Here is a 27,622-nt window from a genome sequence, read left to right on the forward strand (position 1 = left end):
TCACGTCGGAACTTTATTTCACCCAGCCACAGAGGGATAAAATGGCATTCTTCTCTATTTAAATTTTATCCCATCTTCTTGTCCTTCCATGCAGGGCTGCTGACAGAGGTTGTCGGGGCAATTGTGCCAGGTGTGGAGATTCTGCCCACCGGTCAATTGACCTCACTCTCAGATGCTGGCTCTGCCCCTGTCTCTTGAGGTCGGCCCTTGTACTCGCAAGACTTTATGTGCCTCTGTAAGTATAGTAAAACTCCATTAATCTGATGTTATCATTCAAAAAGAGAAAAGTAAAGCCACCAGTTGACAAGACGAGACTTTTTCCTGACACCATAGGTTCTTTATTTGCAAGTACAGATAATATTTGAAATGAAATAAAAACTCAGAGGCTCAAATGCATCCAATAAATTGAAGGAGCAGTGACACATGCATCCACAAGTGAGTGTAGCTGTATAAAGCCCTATCTGTTTCCCTAGGCAAAAGCACAGCAAGGGTTATAAAATATATGCCTCCCTCACATTAAAGATAATCATATTATTCTCTTTTGCAAAGTCCGTACACTTCAATGTTGTAGCAAAAAAAACAATGCGATTATAAAGTGAGGCTAGAGAGGAATTTCTCATAAAATTCCTGAACAAAATTTACATCACATCTCGTGATAATCCCTTACCAATCATTAAAAAAAGATTTCCTTAAGCAGGCCTGCCTTTGTATTACTTCTTCTGCTTTCCATCCTTATCATTAAACTCAGAGCTACTAAACACTAAGGATTACTCAATCTAGCCCTGGCAACATATAAACAAACAGAAAACTCCTGTTTGAAAGCCCTGTTGCAAAGCACAGTTAATGAGTAAACAGAAGTAACTGACTTATAAGAAACACTTTCACCCCGAAGGAGAATTATCAGAATAGCTTTGTCAAGTGGGAATAACTGTTTAATATAACTAGCCCATTTTGGAAACAGAAAGTCAATTAATTTACTTTCTCTCTCCTGCCTTTGGCCAATCTGTCTTTCTCTCTTCTCCCTCTTTGACCTCTGGAGGTTTTTATTATTGTTTTTTCCCCATTAAGAAGTTCAGCATTCAGTCTCTTGACTTCCCTTATTTTCACATGTGTTCAGGGCCCAGATGTCACAGTTTATTCAAAATGTCAAGAATCTTTGTATGAAAATTGATGACGTACGTTTTAAGGTACACATTCGTTATCAGAAAAGCAAACTGCCACAAGTAGGCCACAAGTCACATTAGTTTGTCCATTTTCTGTGCTAGTTGAGAAAACTCGTGAGGAAGACTCAGAAAGGAGTTTGAATTCTGCGCACAGCTTTATGTCGTCCGTAGAGATTGATGGTGTCCCCATTAGGAGTCTCACCATTTCTCTCTAGGCTGTTCTGAACGTTCATGGTCTTAGTTGTATTATATCAGGATATTTGGACAATGGGGAGAGGGGATGATGAGATGTTAAAGAAATACCTGTGGCCACGTAAATTAATAAAGAGCATCAGAGAGACTGAAATCATGAAATTCTTTCATTTCTACAGTTGGATTCACTCCATTAACTGGCTTCCAGGGGCGTCCAGGACATTTGGGGGAAGTTGTCTCCGGAAAATCTGGAATCAATTTAAATGCAAGGCTATTTGGCTCTATCTGGATGTCAGGGATCCAATCATCATCACTCTGTGTGGGAGATGGTAGTGTATTAGGCATCACAGTTGCAATGAGATCTGAGTCCTGAAAGTCAGGAGAGTTACCGGCTACACCTGGCTGGGCTAGGGAAGGGAGGATTGTTGGCCCTTCTGTCTTCTTTCGTATCTGTGCAGAAGAGGTAGTACTATCTTCATAAAAATTTGCCAAATACTCTGTTCTCCAACCATTGTGCTTTCCATTGTTTTTTCCTTTATTTTTATGTTTTCCGTGGCCATGACCATGCTTATGTCCATGGCCTGGGCCATGTCCCCTTTGATGTCCATGACCCCCTTGGTGCCCATGGCCAAGACCATGACCCCTTTGGTGCCCATGCCCAAGACCATGACCCCTTTGGTGTCCATGGCCTTGGTCATGCTCATGTTTATGGCCATGGCCAAGGCCATGTTTTATTTGCTTTCCATGGCCCCAGCCATGCACATGAGTGGGTCCTTGTTCTTTTCCTGAATCCCGCTCTTCATCTTGTACAGGTGCCAGGAAAGTGTGGGGTGGACTTACGATTGTTCCTTCTGTAGTTTTCTCCAGTTGTACTGATCGGAAAGGTGAAAAACCTGGAGGCCTTTTCATCAGTGAGGTCTAAACAGGAGATATTAAGATGAATGCATTACTGTGAAAACCACACTATCAAAGAAGAAAGAAGGGACAGGGACCTGGCAATGTTATCTCAGTTTACAGTGGGTCATGTCTTTGCCAGATTTTAAGTACTATATTATAATAATAATCCAAAAAGGATGAAAATGAATAATATTTTTTCCTTTTTTGATTGATTTTATAATTTGTAGATATTGATTCTTTTTCTTAATAATACTCTAAACTAGACATTTTTTTCTTTATCTGGAAAAACTGGATGGTTAACTATATAATCTCTAGGGTACTTTCTAAGCCTATGATTCTGTAAAGCCATGGCACATTACTTATTAGTTGATGCTATTTCTATTAGCACAATTACTGCTTTTATCCAAAAAGGCCCTACCTGGCTTTAAGAATGGAATACATAGGCAGCATATACCACAATCACTCTGTTGAATTGAAACACATTAGAATATATATGTTCATAAGCTTGAAACACAGCCTTTGTATAATGTTTGTATTAGAGTATATACATACCTACACATGGCAAAAACCTAAATGAGAACAAAGGGAGCGGAGGCAACTTGCATTGAAGATACGGATTTGTGTTTTGTTTCTACCTATACTTTCACTACCTATGAGGACGTGGCAGTCGGAGGCACTGTTTGGTGATGCAAAGAGCATGGTCTTTGAAGTCAAACAAGCCAGACCCTACTAGTTACCAGCATCACGGTGAACAGAGTGGGCTCTGATTTGACCTAGATTTGAATCCGAGCACCACTAGCTTCACTCTCCTCATGTGTAAAATAGGAATGATAAAAGCACCTGCCTCATAGAGTTGTCAGGAGGAACATATGTGTCAGGTCCTCAGTACAGTGCCTGGGAGGGAGGAAGCACTTGAGAAAGTTATTATTCACTTTAGGACTTTAGCATCTTCGTAATTTTTAGTGTCTCAACCTTGACAGTGGGGAAAGTATTACTTACCTCCCAGGGTTCTTTTAAGAATTAAAAAAATGATGCAAGCTAACGCTTCTCAAACTTGAATATGGGTATGACTCCCTTGGGGACTGTGTTAAAATGCAGCTTTTGATTCAGGAAATGTGGAGTATGAGACCTGCGTTTCTCCCAAGCTCCTTGGATGTGCTTCACTAAGAGAGCCTGTGGACCCATGGGGCACTGACAGTGTCTGAGAAGTAATTAAGAGGACTGCTGCTCTCCTTTCTAGTCATAAAAAAAAAAAGAGATCAGCACAGAAATGTGAGAGTTCTCCCCATTTTAAAAGATAGTCCTCCAATTCACTTAATTAGTGGTTCATTTTCAACCCCAAAATATGATTTTTCAGAATGAGCATAACTAACCCAAACCAACTGTAATTAGAATCATACCTGTCCAAGTGATTGACAGTTGACAGTAGGGTAAATTTTTTTCTCCCAAGGTACCACGTAAACATCAGCTTTACAGTTTAGAATTAGCTATCCACGAAAACAGAAGCCAAAAGAGAGAACAGTGTTATTCATGGGATACATAAACAAACATAAAACATCATATAGGTTTCCAGGGAATAAGTAAGACTGTTGCATTGCTACTCACACTATGTTTATTGATCTCACAACTTTTGGTCAACTCTTCATTACTTTCCTTAGAACATGTGGTTTCCCTGGCCGTGAACACAATAGAATATTTTTTCCCAGCTACCACCTGGAAAATGAATTAGTACAAAATAGGAGCTTAATTAACACTGTGTAATAAATCATATGTTTTACCATAAGGGCTTTTAGGGGAGAATATTGAAATTTTAATTATACATTGACCAAATGAGAGCTACACTCAAAAAGCACAAATATTTGACAACAAAACTTTGTTTGTATGCATGTTAAAATATTTGGCTATTGGTTGGGCTCATTTCCTTTTCTAAATGGGAAAAGAAAACCAGGCTATAATTTTTATTTTTATATTTTTCTGAGTTTTATTGTTTAGCAGCTGCAAAATTCACTAGTAATTCTAAGCCTCAAGTCATAATATATAGACTCTAAGAAGAGTAGGAAGTAAAACTTAAACATTTCCTTTAAACACAACCTTATTGTCCTGCCAAATCTTGAATCAGAGAAATACTGAGTTAGTACCACTGTAGAAATTATGTGGATTAAATTATGTGAATAGGAAAATTATTTGGATTTCTAGCTCGCTTCTCTGAGTTTTTTAATATTAAGAAATTATTTTAAGCTCTAGCACTCTAGCAATATTTTTAATCATTATACAATGCTGTCTTCTGTTAACATTTGTGGCCCAATTTTTTCCTTTTTTTTTTTTTTTGGTCTAGAAGAGGCACACTTTATTTATTTAAAAAGTAAAAATCATTGTGTGTTTTTTTTTTAATACACTGACTTCAACAAAATCCCAAGCACAGTTTTTTTTTAAAGCCTTACAGCCTTTATATACTTGAAAAACACACTTTATAAAATGTTTTAAAATTATATATGTAAATTTAAAAGTTAGGGACTTCCCTGGTGGCGCAGTGGTTAAGAATCTGCCTGCCAGTGCAGGGGACATGGGTTCGATTCCTGATCTGGGCAAATTCCCACATGCCATGGAGCAACTAAGCCCATGTGCCACAACTACTGAAGCCCACGTGCCTACAGCCTGTGCTCTTCAACAAGACAAGCCACCGCAATGAGAAGCCACGCACCGCAACGAAGACCCAACACAACCCCCCAAAAAAAAAAAAAAGTTAGTTGATGTGGCTCAATTTTCAGGCTAAGTTATTCAGTATTTCATTCTAGGATTTAAATGTGTGTGTGTGTGTGTGTGTGTGTGTGTGTGTTAGTGTGTGTGTTATGGACTGAATGTATCCCTCCCAAATGCATATATTGAAGCCCTAAGGTGATGGTATTAGGAGGTGGAGCCTTTGGTAGGCAGCTAGGTTTAGATAAAGTCATGATGGTGGGGCCCCCATGATGGGATTAGTGTTCTTATAAGAGAGAGACTACACCCCGTTCTCTCTCTGAAATGTGAGGACACAGTGAGAAGGCAGCCATCTGCAAGCCAAGAAGACAGTCCTCACCAGGGAAACAAACTGGCTGGTTTTTGGACTTTCCAGCCTCCGGAACTGTAAGAATAAACTGCTGTTGTTTGTCACCTAGTCTATGGTATTTTGTTATGGTCGCCTAAGCAGACTAACACTGTGTGTGTGTGTGTGTGTGTGTGTGTGTTTAATATTAAGTAGCTATCAAAAAGAATATATCACATATATCTGTTGACCTGGAGGGTTGACCATTATTGAAAAAATAAAGTTATAGGGTGATAGTATAATCCCATTTTTGTAAAAGCAAATCATAACAGTCTTTCCGATTTCTTTATGTTTTTTAAAAGCATGGAGAAATTATGGTGGGAGGAGGATGAGGAGAGCAAAGAGTCACAGGAAGAACTAAACTCCTCCGCTACATTTTCTGGCATCATTTTGCTAGGTAAGCACAGTTAAATTTTTAGGACAAATTTGATAATTAACTTTTAAAACTCCAGATATGTATAAGTTGAACAGGAAGGTTCGAAAAGCATTTTAGAGTCTATACTTTGGTGATCATGAATTTTGTTGCTTATTTCAGAGTATACTTTAATCCAGTTTGTTTGACATTACAGTTGATCAATGTGATGTCACCTAAGAAAGCTGACAATATATGACACAAACTGCAGCTGTTGGCTCAACACTATTCAGGGTCCAGAGGGGAGGAATAAAGTAGACCTAACAACATCTTCTGTTCGACGGCCTCAAGATCGCATCCATATTGCCATTCTTATCAGGTGCCATTCTTATCAGAAGTCTTCCCTGTTTAAGCCCATCCTGCCCAAGTTTTGTTTTTAAGGTAGAGAACACTATGTAGCAATATAAGTTCCAAGTGCATTAAAACATTTAAATTAAAGTAATAAACTAGAAAGATATAATAAACATTCATCAGTTCTCAGGATGATGAAGGCTTTTTGTAGGTGAAAAGCAGAGGAAGGAACCAGGAGGAAGGAAAAAAGGTCTAAATTTGACTAGACAAAAATGAAAACTGATTCTCAAAAGAAGAGAGCCTGGGGGACGATTGGCTGATGTGGCTGAGCGCAATTTGCAATAGATAATCACTATTTTTGTAGCAAAAGGCAAACTGGGAAGAATATGATGTAGGGTCAATATTCTTATACATAGAAAGCCCAACACTAAAAAACTGGACAAAGGACATGACCAGATCTTTTGGAGAAGTTAAAATGGTCATTAATCCTGAAAAAAAGCTTACCTTCATTAATAACCAAGGATACGTACGTTAAAAAACAATGCAACATCATTTTTAACCTTGCGTGTTGGCAAAGATGAGAAACAGCAATGACACCTGGTGTCGGCCAGGTGTGGGAAACATGCATCTTCAATCACTGATGGTAGGAATATAATTCAGATCAAGACCATCAACCAGTGTCTTACACCCAGGTGGTGTGAATGTAAATTGGCATAATTGCAAATCACTTGGTGATTTGTCAATTTGCATCATAAGTCTTAGACATCCATGTATTCCTTGACATTTCTAGGACTTTGTCAAAGGAAAAATCCTAATGTGCACACACAGATCCTTGAAGTGTGTTCCTCTGTGCAGAGGCAGGGAGGGACATTGACAGCAGCGGGGACAGCGGTAGTAGGGACACAGCAAAATAAACGGTATATAACAGAAATCGCAACCATTCACATGTGCAAATGAAGGATTTAAGAAATGTTTGGTATCTGAAATATGAAACCAACCTGGAATGGACATGCACCCAAATAGGACTAAACACGCGAAGCCAAGGCAAGACTAAAATTGTAAAACAAATCTAGCAATTTGGCAAATTGGTCATTTGGAGATTGGCTATTGCTAATTCATTATGGTAAGTTGATTGCCAATAATAATAAATTGGCTGCTTCCACTAAGGCTGCCTTGAGTAACCGAATTGCTCTCTTTACATGCAAAAATCAGTAAAGAGTCACCTCTTAAAAGTAAATTTGAAGTTCTCACAATATTCCAGATTAATTTGGCAAGTGAAGGGATGTCATTCCCTTTCAATTTGTAGCATAATCTATTGTGGTTCCCCTTGCACCCTTAGCGTAAACAAACACACACCCATTCTAGTGTGTTGACTAATTTACAGAAAGAACTGTGACTACCAAGACTAGATATTCACGCTTGAGAATGAATGGTTCTCTCCTGACAGTAACTCTCTGACATGCAATATATGGTGGAGTACGAGACTGTTCCTGCATCCTTAGGAATAAAGGAATTTCACAGAAAAGCAGAAATATAGAGTGAGAAGAAGAGCTGACAAAGACAGGAGTAGTACGGATTGGTAACTCCTTCAAGTAAGCCTAATGTGGGTCGCATGTCAGTGAAATCAGGGAGAGAAGTTGGTGACCAGGACAGGAATAAGTGCCTGAGTAGGAGAGAGATCAAGTGTCAGTTTTATTTTAATACAGTTTGTTTTGGTCCTTCTTTCCCCCAGTTATAAAACTACTACAGGAAACAAGAAAGATGAAAATAAACAGCCCATTGTGCCATTACCTAAAAGCTACCACTATGAATAATCTGAGGTATTTGTTTCTTTTCAGTATTGTTTCCTGTACTGTTTTATTTTTGGTTTTTATTTATTTATTTTTTTAGGCTGCACAGTGTGGCATGCAGGATCTTAGTTCCCCGACCAGGGATTGAACCCGTGCCATCTGCAGTGGAAGCACGGCGTCTTAACCACTGGACCGCCAGGGAAGTCCCTATACTTTTTTAAATAACACAACTGAGTACAGAATGTTTATTCAAGTTTATGGCCTCTTTTTTTTTTTTTTTACTGAAGTATAGCTGATTTATAATGTTGTGTTAATTTCTGCTGTATAGCAAAATGATTCAATTATACATATATATACATTCTTTCTCATATTCTTTTCCATTATGCTTTATCACAGAATATTGAATATAGTTCCCCCTGTATGGCCTGTTTTCTCACTGCATATTATAACATAAGCATTTTCCACATCAAGAACTCCTCACAAAGATGATTTAAAATTGCTGCTTAATATTCCATTGTACAAATATACCAGACATTATCTGATCATGTCTATATTACTGATCATTTTTATGGTTTTTTTTTTTGCTTTTGTAGTTAGAGCTGCAATGAATATCATTGTATTTAAAGACTCCTTCTATTTTAGATTTCTAGAAATTCAATTACTTAGCCAGAATTATAAACTTTTTTTTAGTGAGATTTTCTTCGTATTGATAGATTATAAAAATCATCTTGGTTTGCTATAGGAGTTTGGTTCTACTTTGATTACTTTTTTTAGCTTGTATTTAGGGAAGCCCGTTTTGAGGTTCCATAAAAGGAATTGTCCATGAACATATTGGTCATAGGTTATTGGAGTTGGAAGGGATTTGGGCTCTTGTAATCCAGCCACTCATTTTACAGATGCTGTGTGAGTCTGAATGACTGCCCAGGATCACCTGGGATGTAAGTGGTGGATGCTGTGGCAGAGCTGAGTCTCCTGACCTCCAGACCAGGATACTCCTTATCCTCTATTGACAGGCATGGACGGAGAGATGAATCCCCAGAGGGTACATTTGTAGGAGAGAATGACACCCCAGGCAGGGAACAAATGACATGAAGATGAATGTATGAAGAGAGCCTGGGGGACAATTGGCTGATGTGGCTGAGCGCAAGGCATTAAGTGATGTTATAATGAGAGATGAGTCTAGAAAGGCAGAGGATAAGTCTTGCTTTTCCTAGCCCTGAATTTTATTAATTATATATATAATCATTGCTAATATTTATATAGCACTTTAGATTTTGAAAAGTGATTGACATACATTACCTTTATTAACCCTCACTGTTAGTCCTTTACGGATAAAAGAGACAATATTTTAAATGACTTGTCCAAGCTCACACACCAAGCATGCAGCGAGGTTGGGACCTGAAATTCAAGTCTACCAAATCCCATTCACCAGGTATACTGTTTCCCAATCCAGAGCCAAGATTAGTGGCAAAATTAGTAAGCAATTTGCAATAGATAATCACTATTTTTGTAGCATAATTTACAGACCTGCATTGTTGCTTTTTCCACAGTGTCAATCTTGAAATAGAAGGTTCCATTATTCTCTACATTAAGCTTTGCGATGGAATGATCCAGAGGCTCCTCCAGCTCTGGGCTGTTGACAGGTATAGGTCTGGGGCAGCCAGCACAAATCCTGGTGAGTGGTTGTACAAAATCTTCCCCTGAAAGAGGCAGGTTTTATATCAGCGTGTGCACTGAAGGAGCCGTCTAGCCTAGAATTGTACCTTTCCCACATGTGATCCAGCATCCATTTATAGAGGGCCACGTGGCAGCCAAGGCCCAGCAGTGAGTGGGTGGAGGTTGCCTGTCACACCTCCAACTTACTATCTCTCCTCTTTTCCTCTCCTAAGAGCCAAGTGTGTTTAGGGAAACTTTCAATCAGAAGGTGTTAGTTAGTGACAATCAATAGGCTGCACTTTTCTTAAGTTTTTGCATTTTTAATGGAAACTGTAAAAAGCAATGCTTAACGTAAAGGAATGATTTTCTAGTGGGAAAATTTTAAATCCTATGATTCTGGTGAGCAGGCAACTTCCGTAATGCTTTATATTGTACAATGTATACAACTATCTTCCAAATATGAGAAAAGCCAACTCTTGGTATAAAAAATACTGACTTGACCTTAAACTTGCACTATCGCCCTTTCCCCACATTATAACATGCAAGGGAAAAAACCTTTAATTGAAAGGATTTTATTCTGAGTAGTTAAAAATGAGATACAGCGGGCTTCCCTGGTGGCGCAGTGGTTGAGAATCTGCCTGCCGATGCAGGGGACACGGGTTCGAGCCCTGGTCTGGGAGGATCCCACATGCCGCGGAGCAACTAGGCCCGTGAGCCACAATTACTGAGCCTGCGCGTCTGGAGCCTATGCTCCGCAACAAGAGAGGCCGCGATAATGAGAGGCCCGCGCACCGCGATGAAGAGTGGCCCCCACTTGCCGCAACTAGAGGAAGCCCTAGCACAGAAACGAAGACCCAACACAGCCATAAATAAATAAATAAATAAATAAAATTAAAAAAAAAAAGAGATACAGCTTCCCCAATTCACAATATCTGATGCAGGGACAGCTTGTATACAAGAAAGACCAGCTGACATATCTGAAGGCTAGCTTTGCCCAGAAAACATAAATTTTCCCTTCTGTCACCATATTCCCTTCTGCTACTTGCCGAGCAATCTCAGCTTTACCTGCTGCAGCACAGCGGGGCAGAGATGGGGCACAGTGTTCCTAATAAGGTCTGTGGGTCATGTAGATTTTGTGGCATATCATGGGAACCAAAGCACAATATCTATGGAAAGATTTAGCCAGTTGTCTGGGACCAACGTGAGCACCAACATGTATTATCCTGTACCTGGATAAAGGTCACATTTCTGCGAGAAGGAAGCAATTCTTAGCTGGATATCCACGTATGCTTTATCTGTACATTCACCGATATTCTGGTTTTTAAAAAGCATATAAGAGCATAAATTAAAAACGTTTTTAAGAATCTTTAAACGACTAGTAAAATTAAAAATAGGATGTTGACTTTGCAAATCATCACATAGAAAAAAACAAAACATAGTCTATTTTCAAAAGACAGAATAAGAAACAATGAAAAAGTAGCACCAACACCAACAACAAATACATACACACAAACACACAGAAACATGAAAAAAGATGACAAGAATATCTAATGTAGAAATAATAGCCATACAAGTGAATGGGTAACATTTTCTTTTAGCAAGACAAGGACTTTCAGATTAGGTTAAAACCAAAATCAATGTACTACATCTTCAAGAATAATAGCATATAATAAAAAAGATAAAGAAAGATTAAATAAAATGGATGAGCAAAGCCACAAGAAGCAAATATGAACAAAAAAGGAGCTAGAGTCTTATTAATACTGGACAAAGTAAAATTCAAGGCAACAACTCATAAAGGTAAAAGAAAGATAATTTTATTTTTATCTAAAAGCATGGAATCAAAATGCATAAAGCAGAAAACATATATAAATAGAAATGGATAAAAATAATTGTGCTGGGAAACTCCAATATATAACTATTATACAACAGGCAAAATGTATAAAAAATAAATAAGGTCATAGAGGACTTGAATAACATAATAAAGATTTGTTGAAATGGTATTCTCATATGATACACACGATTTAAAATGATACTCTCATAAGTATGATGCAAATAATATTTCTAATTGCTTTTATACTAGGTTACAAGAAAGTCTCAATAAATTTTGCAAATTGAAAACAATACAGGCCATGTTCTTTGACCTCAGCACCACAGTGAAACAAAAAACCTCCCTAAAAATTAATAACATATGTTTAAACAAATAAACAAACAAAAAGTACTTGGAAAAATAAACACACTTTCCTAACTAAAATCTTCCTTGATAAGGAAAATAATAAAAAACAAACTGAGAAAAACGAGAATTCCACATGTTGCCAGGGCAGCACTCAGAGTTAACTCCTGGCTTTATACACTTCCACGATTTAAAAAGAGAGGCAAAAATAAACAAAACAACCCCAACCTCAGTGTTTATCTCAAGAAGTTAGAATAAGAAGAACAATAAACAGCCTTAAGGAAAACAAGAAGGAGGAAACAATAAAAATAAAAGCAAAACCGGTGAATTAGAAAACAGAAAGCACTAGCATTAATAAATAAATCCAAATAATCATTCGTGGGGTAAGGAAAAAAAATCAAATGCATAAAAAAGGAAACCTAACAAAGGATACAGAGAAATGTAAAAGTATAAGAGAATATTATGAACAAGTGTATGCTGATTTAAATCTCAAAGAAAGACACTTTTCTGGAAAACTATAAATAACCAACACGGTCTTAAGAACAAGAAGAAAACTTGAATGGACCAATGACTAAAGAAGAAATGGAGAATGCTATTATTACTCTCAATTTACATCCTATTTTTCACCTCCAAACAGCATAGATGTTTTATAGATGAATAATTTTAAAAATTAAAGAAATATATACTGTATTTCCATGCTATGTAAACCATTTCTGAATACAGAAAAACTACCCAATCATTCTATAAAAGTATATTCTGGATACCAAAACCTTAAAAAATAGAATGCACACACAAACACACACCCAGATTACACCACTTTCACTTATAAATGTATACGTAGACTTCTTAACTAAACTAGAAATAGAATCCAAATGCATATTTAAAGAATAATTAACACTAAACAAGTAGAGTTTAGTTTAGGAATCTAAAGATTACTATTAGGAAAGTTGTCAAAACAGCATAGATTAAATCAGAAAAATATGATATTTCAATACGTATTCTAAAGCACGTGCTTAATTCAACACCAATTCCTTATTTAAAAACAAAACAAAACTCTTTAAAGAGGAGGAATGTAAGGATGTTTCCTTAACATGAGGAAGACTATCTACCTGGATCCCACAGCAATATTATACATAACTACAAAATTCTAGAGGCTTTCTCAATAAAATCAGGAATAAAACATGAATTTGTGTGATCACCACTATTTCAAAAAATATCTCTGAAAATTTGGGTCAATTCATTGCGACGTGAAATAAAAAAATAAACATTGGAAAAGAGGAGATAGTATTATTTGCATAAGGTATTATTATAGATCTAGAACAATCAAAAGAATCAATGAAAAGACATTAGAGTTAATCAGAGAGTTCAATAAAGTTTCTGGATATAAGGTAAGTGAATCAAAATGTATACATTTGTATATAACAATAACTTATTTAAAAGAGAATGAAAGGAAAAGAAAAAAAAAGGATTTAATTCCTAATAGCAATAACCAAAAACAACAAAACAAAACCTAGTAATAACTTTAGTGAGCATTGTTCTGAATATATTTAAGAAAATCACACAACTTTAGAATTATAAAATAAAACTTGACTACATAGAGATGTATACCAAGTTCTTGACTAAAAAGACTAAATATAGTACATATACCAATTCCTCAAATTAATTTAGAAATGTAATGCAATTCCAATCTATGTTACTGTGTAAGTTTTTCTTCCAAACCTCTTCTAAGATTGGTTTTAAAGATATAAACACTAGAATAATAAATCATGTATTCAAACTTACTATGAAGCTATGGCTGTTAAAATACGGTAGTGTTGGTACAAAAACAGAGAACAGATTTTTTGCAAGAAATTATTACGGGATAAAGTTTGTTGCAAATTTTGTGGAAGGAAAGACTGTTAAGGTATCTGGTTATTCTCTTGAAAAACTCAAGTTAGATACCTCACAAGATACATCAAAATTAATTCCATATAGTTTCAAAAGCTATATTTAAAAATACTGACCATAGACAAACTAGAAAAAAAAACATATATAGTGACTGCTGAGCAAGTTGTAGAAAGATTCAAAAGGAAAATATTGATAGATTTGGTCATCTATAAACAAAAACTATTTGTAAGTCAGAAATACCATAATGAAAACTAAAAAGTAAATAAATGAGAAAATATCACAAAACACTGATACCTTTAAAATATAAATACTATTTCTAAGTCATTAAGATTTATCCCAGAAAGAAATGGGCAAAGGATATAGAAGACAATTCATAAATTCAACCCATAAATTTCTAATGAATGTATGAACATATAATGCTTAAATAAATGCATATTAACTATGTTGTTGATTGAGAAAATAAAAACTAAAAATGTTTTTGTCTATGAAATTAGCTGAGTTAAAAAAATACTGAATTCTATCAAGGGTAAACATTGCTGATGGAATGTAAATTGGTGCATTTAGCAGTTAACCTATATATATATCAAGAGTTTTAAGAGCTTTCACACAATTTTATACTATGTGTAAAGCCAGGACTTTATTCTGAGAAAAAAAAAATGCCAAACAGAAATAGCTTTATTCTAAAAGATGTTTGGTGAGTTATTAATTATAATAAAAATGGAAACAACCCATTTTCTTGGTGGGTTTTGAATAAATGACCAAAAATAGGAAAGCAATTTAAAAAATAATCTATGGTATCTTCACTAGGATATTAAAAGATATTTTAAAAGTTTATCAAGAGTTCTAATGACATAGAAGAATTCTTAGGTGAAAAAAATGTAGCATGTAAAATAATTACAACTACAAAAAGACAAAAAAAAAAAAAAAATCACTCAAAATTGCCCATATTCCCCACCAAAACAGACAAGATGGAAATACATTCAGATAACTTTTGGTGTTTGGGTGTGTGGTGCAACATTATTTTTTTTCTTTGTTTCTGCATTGTCTTGAAGCTTTCTATAAATGTATATTTCCAATAAAAGAACACATATATAAGAAATGTACTCCAATAAAGATGTTAAAAAAAAAAGTCATGTTTTTTAAAGATACAGGGAATACCACACTTATAGTACCTTAATTTTGGACGGAGAGAAGGATGCTGGAGATAGCTTAGAAGTTCTCAGTATTATTAGCACATTTGGTTTACCTGAGAAACTTTTAGATCATCTGACTCCAGGGACTCACCCCAGACCAATTAAATCAGAATGTCTGGTATGGTACTGGCACAAAAACAGAAATATAGATCAATGGAACAGGATAGAAAGCCCAGAGACAAACCCACGCACATATGGTCACCTTATCTTTGATAAAGGAGGCAAGAATATACAATGGAGAAAAGACAGCCTCTTCAATAAGTGGTGCTGGGAAAACTGGACCGCTACATGTAAAAGAATGAAATTAGAACACTCCCTAATACCATACACAAAAATAAACTCAAAATGCATTAAAGACCTAATTGTAAGGCCAGACACTATCAAACTCTTAGAGGAAAACATAGGCAGAACACTCCATGACATAAATCACAGCAAGATCCTTTTTGACCCACCTCCGAGAGAAATGGAAATAAAAACAAAAATAAACAAATGGGACCTAATGAAACTTAAAAGCTTTTGCACAGCAAAGGAAACCATAAACAAGACCAAAAGACAACCCTCAGAATGGGAGAAAATAGTTGCAAATGAAACAACTGACAAAGGATTAATCTCTAAAATTTACAAGCAGCTCATGCAGCTCAATATCAAAAAAACAAACAACCCAATCCAAAAACGGGCAGAAGACCTAAATAGACATTTCTCCAAAGAAGATATACAGATTGCCAACAAACACATGAAAGAATGCTCAACATCATTAATCATTAGAGAAATGCAAATCAAAACTACAATGCGACATCATCTCACACCGGTCAGAATGGCCATCATCAAAAAATCTACAAACAATAAATGCTGGAGAGGGTCTGGAGAAAAGGGAACCCTCATACACTGTTGGTGGGAATGTAAATTGATACAGCCACTATGGAGAACAGTATGGAGGTTCCTTAAAAAACTAAAAATAGAACTACCATATGACCCAGCAATCCCACAACTGGGCATATACCCTGAGAAAACCATAATTCAAAAAGAGTCATGTACCACAACGTTCATTGCAGCTCTATTTACAATAGCCAGGATATGGAAGCAACCTAATTGTCCATCAACAGATGAATGGATAAAGAAGATGTGGCACATATATACAATGGAATATTACTCAGCCATAAAAAGAAACGAAATTGAGTTATTTGTAGTGAGGTGGATGGACCTAGAGTCTGTCATACGGAGTGAAGTAAGTCAGAAAGAGAAAAACAAATACCGTATGCTAACACACATATATGGAATCTTAAAAAAAAAAAAAATGGTCATGAAGAACCTAGGGGCGATACGGGAATAAAGACGCAGACCTACTAGAGAATGGACTTGAGGACATGGGGAGGGGGACGGGTAAGCTGGGACAAAGCGAGAGCGTGGCATGGACTTATATATACTACCAAATGTAAAATAGATAGCTAGTGGGAAGCAGTCGCATAGCACAGGGAGATCAGCTCGGTGCTTTGTGACCAGCTAGAAGGGTGGGATAGGGAGGGTGGGAGGGAGGGAGATGCAAGAGGGAAGAGATATGGGAACATATGTATATGTATAACTGATTCACTTTGTTATAAAGCAGAAACTAACACACCATTGTAAAGCAATTATACTCCAATAAAAATGTTAAAAAAAAAAAAGACTTAGGGTTTCCCTGGTGGCACAGTGGTTGAGAATCTGCCTGCTGATGTGGGGGACACGGGTTCGAGCCCTGGTCTGGGATGATCCCACATGCCGCGGAGCAGCTACACCCGTGAGCCACAATTACTGAGCCTGTGCGTCTGGAGCCTGTGCTCCGCAACAAGAGAGGCCGTGATAGTGAAGAGGCCCGCGCACCGCGATGGAGAGTGGCCCCCGCTAGCTGCAGCTAGAGAAAACCCTCGCACAGAAACGAAGACCCAATACAGCCAAAAATAAATAAAAAAAAAAAAAGAAGACTTAAATGTTCAGTATGTACACTGTTGGATGCTGCAACTAAAAAAAAGAAAAAAAAAATCAGAATGTCTGGGGGAATGATCTGGGAATAGGTGTTTTTTAAATCTAGGCTAGTGCTTCTAAGGTGCAACATGCCCTGAGAACTACGTAGGAAAACCCTTAAATCAGTGCTTTCCAAACTTTAATGTGCGGATGAATCACCTGAGAACCTTGTTAATATGCAGATTCTGATTCAGTAGCTATGGGTGGAGTTGAGATTCTACTTTGCTAAGAAGCTCCCTGGTGATGCTAATGCTTCTGGTCCGTGGACCACACTTTGAACAGCAAGGCCTTAAATCTTACCAACTGTGGGCAAAATATTTCATGTCCTTTAATTACTGTAACAACTCTGTGATATAGGTGCTATTATTCTTCACGATTTTACAAATGAGGAAGTGAAGGCTCAGAAAAGTTATACCAAATCTGATTGGCTTTGTGACTCCAACCAGCCTTTGCAACTCTCTGTGTTGCAAAGAGAAAACTTAACTGGGGGTTTATAAACAGATGCAGCAAGATTAAAACTAGATAACATTTAGGCCTATATAACCTCAAATGGCTAAGCATAAAAAACAGAAGATGTTAATAGATGCTTAAAAGGCCAGACTCAACTCAACCTGACAAAATTAAATAGTGGCTAGAACCTATGTGTTTAGAGGGTTCCTCTCTCTCTCTCCTTCTCTTTTATACTATTTTTAAAAATTCTGGTAAAATATATATAATATAAAATTTGCCATCATAACCATTTTTAAGTGTATAATTCAGGGCCATTTATTACATTCACAGTGCTGTGCAACCATCTCTACTATCTATTTCCAATAGTTTTCATCACCCCAAACACAAATTCTTAGGCAAAAAATCCCATTTCTCCCTCTTCCCAGCCCCTGGTAAACTCTAACCTACTTTTTGTCTCTATGAATTTGTGTATGTTGGATAGTTCATATAAGTGAAATCATATACTGGTTGTCCTTTTGTGTCTGGCTTATTTCACTTAACATTTTCAAGGTTCATCCGTGTTGTAGCATATATCAGAATTCCATTCCTTTCTATGGCTAAAGAATTGTTATATACATGTCACATTGTGCTTATGCATTCCTCTATTGATGAACATTTGGGTTGTTTTCCACCTTTGGCTATTGTGAATCATGCTGCAGTGAATATTGGCATATAAGTATCTTTTTGAGTCCCTGTTTTAAATTCTTTGGGGTATATATCTAGCAGTATAATTGCTAGGTCATATGGTAATTCTACATTTAACTTTTTGAGGAACTGCCATACTGTTCTCCACAATGGCTGCATGATTTTACATTTCCATCAGCAATGTACAAAAGTTCCAATTTTTCCACATCCTCCCCAATACTTGGTATTTTACAATTTTTAGAAATTACAGCCATCCTCTAGGTGTGAAGTAGCATCTCATTTGTGGTCTATATTTACATTCCCCCTGATGGCTAATGATGTTGAGTATCTTTTCATGTGCTTTTTTGGCCATTCGTATGTCTTCTTTAGAGAAATGTCTATTTAAGTCGTTTGCCCATTTAAAAATTTTGTTGTTGCACTGTGGAAGTTTTTTATACATTCTACATATTAAGCCCTTTTCAGATATATGATTTGCATATATTTTCTCCCATTTTGTGGATTGTCTTTTCACTCTCTTAATAGTGTCCTTTTTGCTTTTTTTCCCCCCATTTATGAAACAAACACATACTTGATTAGAAACATTGGGAAGTATTGAAGAGTTCCAAAAAGTATAAAAAATCAGAAAAAGCAGCCATAGTTCCAACTGAAAGTTAACCATATTTTATATTTTGGCATATTTGTTTTTCATCACTTTTTATATTTACATCTATTTTATGTACCTGAGTAAATCTGTATGTGTAATTTTGTACCGTGCTTTTTTTGTTTTTTACTTAACATACTGTAACCATTTTACTAGGTCACTAAAATCTCTGTAAACATAATTTGAATGGCACATATTCTACTGTATGGATATACTGTAATTTACTTAACCATTCCATATGTTGAAAATATGTTATTTCTAATATTTTCCTATTAATAAAAAGTCAAAATTAACATCTTGCTGCCTGGATTTCTCATTTTCTTCCCATATAATGGACTTTGAGAAGTAGAATGACTAGGTCAGCGGTCCTCAACTTTTCTGGCACTAGGGACCGATTTCATGGAAGACAATTTTTCCACAGATGGTAGGGGGTGGTGGGGTGGGGGAGATGGTTCAGGCAGTAACGCAAGTGATGGGGAGCCATGGGGAGCGATGGGGAGCCCTGGGGAGCGGCAGATGAAGCTTTGCTCACTTGCCCACAGCTCCCCTCCTGCTGTGTGGCCCGGTTCCTAACAGGACTCAAACTGGTACTGGTCCATGGTCCAGGGGTTGGAGACCCCTGGGCTAGATGAAGGGACTCGCAGCCACCCTTTGCTTAAAGCACAGCCTGCTGCTAAAATGCAAATAGCCCTGGGAAGGTCATCATGCCTTATCATCTTAACATGCACTAACTCCTGCCACCTTGAGATGCTCTCTTTTAACATAATTTTGGTTCAGGTAATAAGATATCATCCTGGAAAGGGTCACTAAGGGAGAGAGACGCAGGATGTACTTATTAAAGATAAAAGTAGGGGAAGGAAGGTGAGAGAACAAGCAGAGACAAGTCGGAAGTGAAGGATTGTCCTGGGTAGAGCTCGGGAGCCTGGTAAGGACATTGAGCACATGGGGAGGAAAGGAGACAGGAAAGCGTGAAGACATGAAAAGACAAACTTGACCGTGGCATCATTTTGTCTCAGGCTATTCCTAGTCCCTGGTTATATCTGTAAGCGCTTATTGCCAGATGTACAGACTCTGACCAGCTGCGTAAGCAGCTTGACCAGTGACGTGAACTGTAGAGCCCCAAGTGAAAGTGAATGTGAACTGGCGTACGTCATCAAAAATTTTAGTGACCAAGTCTTCCTCCACAGCTGAGAGTTCCCACACCTGTAAATACTGGACACAAAAGGCTAAGAACTTTCTAATCAGATTTTCGCCTACTTACACCATTTGAAAGGGACTTGCAGTCTGGAGTTAAGACTAGAAAATTCTCCTTGGAACAATTAGTCTGCACAATTGAGTAAGTAATTTCATAGTTCCATCCAGCCACCACCTGAAACGATTTTGGATTGAATATTTAAAGGGCAGTTTAAACATAATTCACAGTGTTAGGAGGAGCTTAGAATACTGCCTGACATTTCATAAGTGCTCAAAAATACAAACTATTATTATTACTAGGCAAAAGTCATTACTGAATAAATATTGAGCACATTATGACTCTCACACCCTTCCACACAACACACACACACACAGCTACACATCTGAAAATGAAAAGCGATTTATAGATGGAGTTACTGTATTTCCTTAAGTAAGACCTAGCAATATTTCCTCTGCCAGGCAGCAGGGAAAAAATGATCTGTTGAATTTTGTAAAATATTAATAATGCTTTTCTAGATGGATAAAGAAAACTTTGGAGCTGGGGTGGCCTTGACCAGTAGGTCCTTAGGTTCCCAGACTGCCAGACAGTAAGATTTCTCCTGCTTTATCTGGGGTGGGTCCCACCCTGATAGCTGGATATGGACAGAACTGAGTAGAGCATGCATCTTGCATGAAGGCAAGTCGGAAGGTCAATTAAAAGCAGGAAATGCTACTGACCAAAGTGGGTCCCTCATAATTAGAGGCTGAAATCCAAGGGGCCCAGTCAGCTGTCAGTAAAGTCTTCATGAACTGAGGCAATGGAAAGACCAGATTTACAAGTATTTGCTTTTTTCTCTGCTGAAACGGAAACCATAATTTAGAGGGTACCCAGCAAGCTTTGCCAACTTTTTTAGGTACAATTTAATATTGGGGGGCCATGTTTGCCTCATAATAGTTAGGTGATGAGAGAGTTTTCTTAAAACCCTAAGGCCAGAATGACTTTTCCATTTCACCATCTCCAGGAGAACACGCAATGCTGACCACCCATTCATTAAAAACAAATCTCCCAGGAAGGGGTCTGATTAGGCTCCCTTTCCCCATTTACATACTGCAGTATCCAAATCATTGTGCCTGAAGAGAAAGCCTTTGCCTCCTGAGCTAGTCGTATGAGAACATGAAAGAGTTCTCACCACCACCTGTGGAATCATATGTTTTCCTCTGGCCAAAGGTTTATTTCAGGTAATGAAACCCTAAACCATAAAGATCTAACAAATTTTAACAATACTATGACATGGGAAAATTTAAAGAACAAACCTGTCTTTGGGCCCTTTTTACTTCTTTAAGATCAAAGAGGTGGGGGTGATCGGTGTTGTTGTTAAAGTGTTGAATGGCGTGTCTCAGAACAGGTTCCAAGTCGGGGCTTTCGGTTGATATGGGGTGCAGGCAGCCAAGGCAGTCGTACTGGGCTGTCACCACGGGGCCCTCGGCTTGACAAAGAAAGAGCAAGCAAAAGGGCAATGTTAACGAGCAAAACCTGCATTCACAAACATTGCCCTAAATAAGTCAGATAATTTGGAAGGCCCTGATAAGCAAACTTTCCAGTAAGTCCTAGTATGCACTAGAAAAAGAGAACACAAGACTGAATGATAGGGAAGACCTATCATTCACTTAGGGACATCTTATATGCATCCTATTGTGCATAATTATTTTAAATTTATTTTAAAGTCATTTTAAATTACAGAAGTGATACACGAATTTATCCTCATAAAAATTAAAATATTACAGATGTATTTTTATTTCTTTTTCAGTGTTAACGAAAGCTCCTTGAAGCCGGGAGCAGGATGTAATACATTTTGTACCCATTCAATCCAACAGACATGTATTTCACACCTGCTATAACATGCCCTGTGTTGAGCATGGCTGCGTGGATGCATTAATTCGTTAGTAATGGTCACTGCCATGAAGGAGTCAGACAAAGTCAAGGGGGAGAGACGGAACTGGAGATGGATGATTTCAATGTAATTCAGCAAGAGCTTGGAAAGGCAGGAGCCCAGAGTGAGCCCAGGGAAGCCTTTCCTGAGGAGAACACGCTGAGCTAAGAAGGGTGAAGAGCAGTCAAGGTCAACCTCTCAAAGCAAGGTGTGAGGCCTGAGGAGAAGGGAGGGACGGCTCCTGAGGAAGAAGGATGAGGCAGGGACCGTGGTGTACACACATCTTAACCAGAGCTTATAGCAGGAGGCAGGGAGGGGTGGTTTGAAGTGTGAGCAGTCTGAAGAGAGGCCTCTGCTGTGGAGTCTGGGCTGTGCTCTATAGGCAGGCAGTCCTAACTATTTTCCTGGGTCATAGGCTCCTTTGATGACCCTAATGTAAGCTATGGCGCCCTCTCCTGGAAGATGCACATACTCACAACCTTCTCCACTTCTGGGCATTCCTAGACCCTCTGAGGTGAACTAAGAATGGTCCCCTGTAAGAATGGGGAGCCACCGAATGGGTTTTAATAAAATGATGTAAAATATTTTAAAAAGGAGAGAGTCTGTGTTAAATCACCACTGTTCATGACACACAGCCCTGACTCCCTGGTCAGTAGCAGTACATGTGGCAAAAAGGGGAAGAAATGAAGGAGTCCTGGGCCCCTTGACCCCGGGGCTCTCACAGCCCGAGGATGTAAGATGCCCCAGTCAGCAGTTCAACGCAACCCCCCTTGCAACAGTTTCTCGGCATTCTCTCCATAAGTTTGTGTCAGGAAATGACATACTGTGTGAATATTCATAGCTTTCCCCCCTCCTTTCCTTGTAGAAGTTAGGTTGAATCAGGGTAATGGGCAAAGTTAAAAAACTAGAGGGAAATAAATAAATAAATACTGTTGAAATAATATTTACATTTTTTCCGAGAAAAATATACAGACCCTTTGAATAAAATTGTTTCTAAGATGGTTTCTGTTAAAAAAAAAAAAAATAGAGGGGATGGCATGGGAAAGATGAGAGAATTACTGATGGGAAAACAAAACAAAAAAAGATGAACACAGGAGGAGAAAGGGAGAGATGGAGAAAAGCCCAGAGGCTGGTTTGCCTGACCTCAAGGGCAGCTCCCATTGGTGTAGGGGAAGCGATGGAGCAGCCTTTGAGGGTGAGACGAGCAGGGAAAGATGCAAACTCAGTTTTTCTGGGTGACAATGATTTTTCACCCTGCCTCAACATTTCCAGAGAGATTTTTAAATTAAAATGTTTCAAATTTTGAATTCTGAAACGTATCTGGCCAAAAAGGTTTCAGATAAGAGATTGTGGACCTAGCACTAATTTCTGAAGGTGTGGCAAAGAGCTTTTTCTCTCATGGTACATAACGTGCTCTGCTCTGGATAATGTTAAAATGTGCTTACGAGATAGAGTTCTTAAACCAAATAATAAAAAGCTACCCCTATCAAAAGATTTTAATTACTTGTGATTTCTGTTTTGGACTATTTTTCTTTGAATGCAACCTCGTGCAGAAATGGAAACTCAAGGAATGTAGTTTTTGTGGGTACCATATAGAGGATTAAGGCTGGAATAGAAGGATCCCTACTACAGTGGGGTTCAATAGTGTGGCTGAAGATGCTGTTCTGGAGCTCACGTACAAAAACGCTGTCTTGCAGAAGGCCAGTTCCAGGATGGCTTTTGTGACTGACTTCACCTAGACGTGCCCATCCTTCTGTATGTGGCACCTCTGCCACAAGAGGGAAGGAGCTAACAGTGGTTATCTGTTGATAAGTTTCTCCATACTTAGATTCTAAAGGAATATCGTTTATGGAGGGTCTATTCCACCAACTCTGCTAACTGCTAGCTGTGGGGTCTTGGGCAAGATATTTGACTGCTGTGGGCCTGTTTCCTCATCTGTGAACTGGGGATATTAACATTTGCCTCATAGAGTTGTTCTGAGGATTAGATATGTTAATACACATGAAGTGATTAGAACTGTGGCTGGTAATAAGGGCTCAATAAATGTTAGCTATTATTACCTTTACCTTGATTATCATTAATACCTTATTATGATTACATCTTCAGGTGTATCATCTAGTTTCATACTAAACAATTGTGCAAAGTGGGAATTACTGTGATCTCCTTTTATAGGTAAGGAAAAGGAAAGCCAAGAAGGTGAGAGCTTTGAAAGATTCCAGGCCAGATCTGACCTCAAAGCCTGTGCTTCTCTCACTCTAGGACGCTGCCTACAGTTGAAGCCAGTTCTGTGTCTTCTCATCCTTTTGCACACACCTAATACAATGCTGCTCTTGAGGAAGAGAATCAGGATAGCGCCGAGGGGCATGAGCCCCGCCCCACCTCAGGACTCTGCCGCTCCACCCCTCCAGCGCCCCCGCAAGGCTGCAAGTGGTATCGCCACTGCTGCCCTCCGAGAAAGAGGGGTCTTTGGTGCCACACAGAAGAGGTTCATTTTTCCCCAGGGCAGCACCACCAGGTACAGCAGCTACCTGGAGTAATCTGACAGGTCTGGGTAGCCACGGAGAACTTCATATTCCCCCTCTTCGCCACCGTCGCTGTGCATTCCCCTGTAGCCTAAGAAGAAAAAAAAAAAAAAAAAGATTTATCTTAATCTTTCAGATGAAATCCACCTAGCACTATTGCTAAATACTGCTTTCCTTTTTAAAACCTTGTCAAGATTTTTTTTTTTCTAGCAGAGTTTTGAGACACAAGAATGAATGTTTTGCAGCCTAATCATTATTTTATACAAGCCACTGATATTCGTGAGATATTGGAGGAAAGGCAGTTTAAATGGCGAGGTTTTAGAGTATGAATCTTTGTTTTGAGCCCCGGAGATATTTCTATTTCATCAAGATGCACACAGTGCCTGAGAACCAGCCTGCTAAACGGTCCTCTTGATTTACCTTTCAATTTCAGTGTTCAAACTGCATACAGGAAGCCAGGGTTTTGACATTGAAGAGGTGGCTCCCTGGACTGTGGGGAGAGTGGCTTGCTTCCTGGCAGGTACCATCACAATCTCCCTCAATTACGGCCCAACAAGAAGCTGTGCTGTGCCAGGGCAGGGTAGGCGTTAGGTTAAGACAGCCCTTGGTAAACTTGGCCGAGCAAACTGGAGGCTCAGAAACTGTCAACACACTCACAGCTTGTGCAGAGTCACCGTAGTCACAATCCTGCCAGGTTTTGTCACTTTGAACAGGACAGTTGCCCTCCTTGATTTGGTACTTGAAGGAATAAAACGTGTCGGGATCATCCTGAAAAACAGCAACCAAAGATACGTACGGTTCATCTAACTGACCCAACAGCAAATCATTTGAGTGGGATCTGGTGCAGTTATATTTGATCTTGATTTGATTCAATTAAGGCAAAAACATTTTTTAGACATATTGAAAGTTTATAAATATTTACTTGGAAGAATGTTCACAATATACTATTTACAAATATATATATATTTAAATTACAAAGTAGATCCATAGTTTTAGCCCATTTTTGTAGAAACCAATTTATATGTAAATATATATAAAAAAATTTTTTTAAGTCTGGAAAATTATGCAGCAAAGCTGTTAAAATGTGTGTCTTTCAGTGGTGGGAGTACAGTTCTCTTTCACTTTCTTCTTTCAACAAACATTCCTGAATTGTCTATTTTTTTTGAACAAACATATATTATTTTTACAGTTAGAAAACAAACCAGAAGACTTTTTTCATTAAAAAAAAAAAGTAACAATTATCTGGATGGTGGGAATAATTATGGGTAATTTTAGTATTTTTATTGGCATTGTTTTGTTTTCTATTTAATATAGCATGACATGAAATAATAAATTAAACTTTTAAAGTATAAAGGTGCTGACTTAGATGAGCCTTCAGATGCAAAGTCCTGGTGTGTCAGAACAGCAAGGGACCTCAGAGGGGATGTTGTCCATCTTCTCAGTTTGCAGGTGAGAGAAAGGAGGCCCCAGGTAGATGGCGTATGCCTTAGGCAGCCTCCCCACCTTGGAAAGGCAGAGCCAGCTCCGGATGGCAGGTCTCCTGACTCGCCAGGCAGTGCTCTCTCCACAATGTTTGCATTTGGGAGATGATGGAATCAGACAAGATAGACTCCAAGGTTCCTTCCAGGTCTCAGATTTTAATAAAACCTAAGTGGTCATGGTATAGGCAGTCCCCACACAGCAAGGTAGAGATAAAGAGTGATTCTATGGACATTTTAGAATAAAAAACCACATTTGCCATGGATGTCTGCCAATAAAGACTACAACCATGCTAGAGAACACTAGGACTCACAGGACTGCACGAGTTTGTGAAACAGAAAAGCCGGACTTTCAGAAAACAAACAAACAAAAACATACCTACTGGACTTTTTCCTTTTTCCTTATCATATCAAATACGTGGGGTTTTTTTCCACCAAAGTAATCAATTGCTTAACTATCACAGAAACACAATGTTTTATAGTGAAATTCACTTAAACAAATGATTGAAAGATTTGTAATTCTTGAAGTCACACACCCTGTCAGGGTTTGTCTCCATCCTGAGTGCATCAATCAGTGATTTTAAAAAAATGCTAAAAACCAAGTAGAACATGGCTGTCACCTTGATGCATTCAGCCATATGGACTTCATGGTAGGTATTTTGTCCAATGCAGTTGAACCAAGTTAATCTCATTTCTGACTCCTCTTAGACAAACCTTCCCTTTCCCCTAGCTTAACTGAGGTATAATTGACAAATAAAAATGTGTATGTTTAAGGTGCACAATCTGATGAATTGATACACATGTATATTGTGCAATGATTACCACAAACAAGCTAATTAACACACCCATGACCGCACATACTTATATTTTTGTGGTGAGAATACTTAAGATCTAGGCTTTCAACAAATTTCAAGTGTACAATAAAGTATTATTAGCTATAATCACCACACTCTACATTAGATCCCCAGGACCTATTCATCGTATAACTGAAAGTTTACACCCTTTGACCAGCATCTCCCCATTTCCCCCACCTCCCAGTCCCTGGCAATCGCCATTCTACTTTCTGTGTCTGTGAGTTTGAATTTTTAGACTCCACACATAAGTGAGATCATATCATACTTGTTAGACGTACCCCTTTAAGAACCCGCTTCCCACCTGAGGTCTGGAGGTCTTCATATTTTTGTCTAGGACTGGTCACCCAGTAAATCCTCTTGCTGCAGCCTGACCGACTTCCTGGATTCTCCCACTCTGCACAGTCCCTTTAAAATTTCTCCATCTGCCTTTGTTTCATTTCACCCTAGGATATGCTGCTCTGATCACCCAAGACTAGTCATACCTTTCCCTTCACCCCCAGGCCAGAGAATGGTGTTGGTCTTTTCTAAGAGCTGTAAGTTTCCCTTTGATTATCAGTTCTTTGGTGATTGGGGTGCATGTGTGTGCGCCTGCGAGGCCTGGGCTCCAAGCGACAGCACGAATCTCCAATGACCTCAAGGTTAAACACAGCTCACTCACCGTCCTGATGACCTCAGTTACGCGGTACAATACAAATTGGTTGCCACTTTTGTTTCCACTGTTATATTTCTTCAGAGCAGTGTCCACAGCTTTAAATACATCCTGGTCGTTGCAGTCGATTTCTTGCGAGGACTCCTGGGTTAAACTTGGTAGCAGCCTGGAGCAAAGAAAAAGGATGGTGATTAATTTCATGATTTAAGTCTCCCTCTGGGAGTTTCACCAAGAATTGGGAGCCAATTAAGATGCTGATTTTAACTATCTTCAGCCTCTATCTCCTCTGGGCTCTCCTCTCCCTGCCTCAGTGCTCTGGGGGCCTGGCTAATTCCTGCTGCCATATACTATTTGCTTATTCCAAAAGGACAAATGGCCCTGCTGGGTAATCCAAGCAGATTTCAGGCTGAAACATTACAACACTGGGGTTGTTGACCTGCTTGTTTGCATTTGGGGAGCATGTGGGAGCACAGAGCACATTTCCTGGTGATTGCACAACTTTGTCTAGCA

General features: G+C 38.4%; 1 protein-coding gene across 3 annotated transcripts; it reads right to left on the reverse strand.

The window, feature by feature from the left end:
* KNG1 (kininogen 1) lies at window positions 1–27,582 on the reverse strand. Of its 3 annotated transcripts, none has more exons than XM_061194374.1 (11): window positions 27,122–27,579; window positions 24,789–24,899; window positions 24,138–24,222; window positions 20,993–21,165; window positions 19,767–19,874; window positions 10,713–10,797; window positions 9,355–9,527; window positions 3,858–3,965; window positions 3,653–3,739; window positions 2,196–2,273; window positions 1–233 (listed from the first exon to the last, which is right to left on the reverse strand). In XM_061194374.1, the coding sequence occupies exons 1-11, from the start codon at window positions 27,311–27,313 to the stop codon at window positions 153–155; spliced, it is 1,281 nt and encodes a 426-aa protein (XP_061050357.1). In that variant the 5' UTR covers window positions 27,314–27,579; the 3' UTR covers window positions 1–152. The 3 variants fall into 3 exon arrangements, with proteins under 3 accessions (XP_061050357.1, XP_061050355.1, XP_061050354.1); XM_061194372.1 differs by lacking the exon at window positions 1–233 and adding an exon at window positions 316–1,670 and having other exon boundaries at window positions 27,122–27,581; XM_061194371.1 differs by lacking the exon at window positions 1–233 and having other exon boundaries at window positions 316–2,273; window positions 27,122–27,582.
* Window positions 27,583–27,622: the final 40 nt, after the last annotated feature.

The sequence above is a fragment of the Eubalaena glacialis genome, chromosome 6 (assembly GCF_028564815.1).
Source record: "Eubalaena glacialis isolate mEubGla1 chromosome 6, mEubGla1.1.hap2.+ XY, whole genome shotgun sequence".
NCBI lineage: Eukaryota > Metazoa > Chordata > Mammalia > Artiodactyla > Balaenidae > Eubalaena > Eubalaena glacialis.

What these genes read in the sequence shown, in the direction of transcription:
- KNG1 (XM_061194371.1), bottom strand. Translation starts at nt 27,313, where the DNA reads ATGAAATTAATCACCATCCTTTTTCTTTGCTCCAGGCTGCTACCAAGT. An exon ending in TAAAAAGGGCCCAAAGACAG is followed by an intron (nt 19,875 to 20,992) that starts GTTTGTTCTTTA and finishes AAATCGTTTCAG; the next exon opens with GTGGTGGCTGGATGGAACTA. An exon ending in GCAAGTCCCTTTCAAATGGT is followed by an intron (nt 10,798 to 19,766) that starts GTAAGTAGGCGA and finishes TTTAAAAACCAG; the next exon opens with AATATCGGTGAATGTACAGA.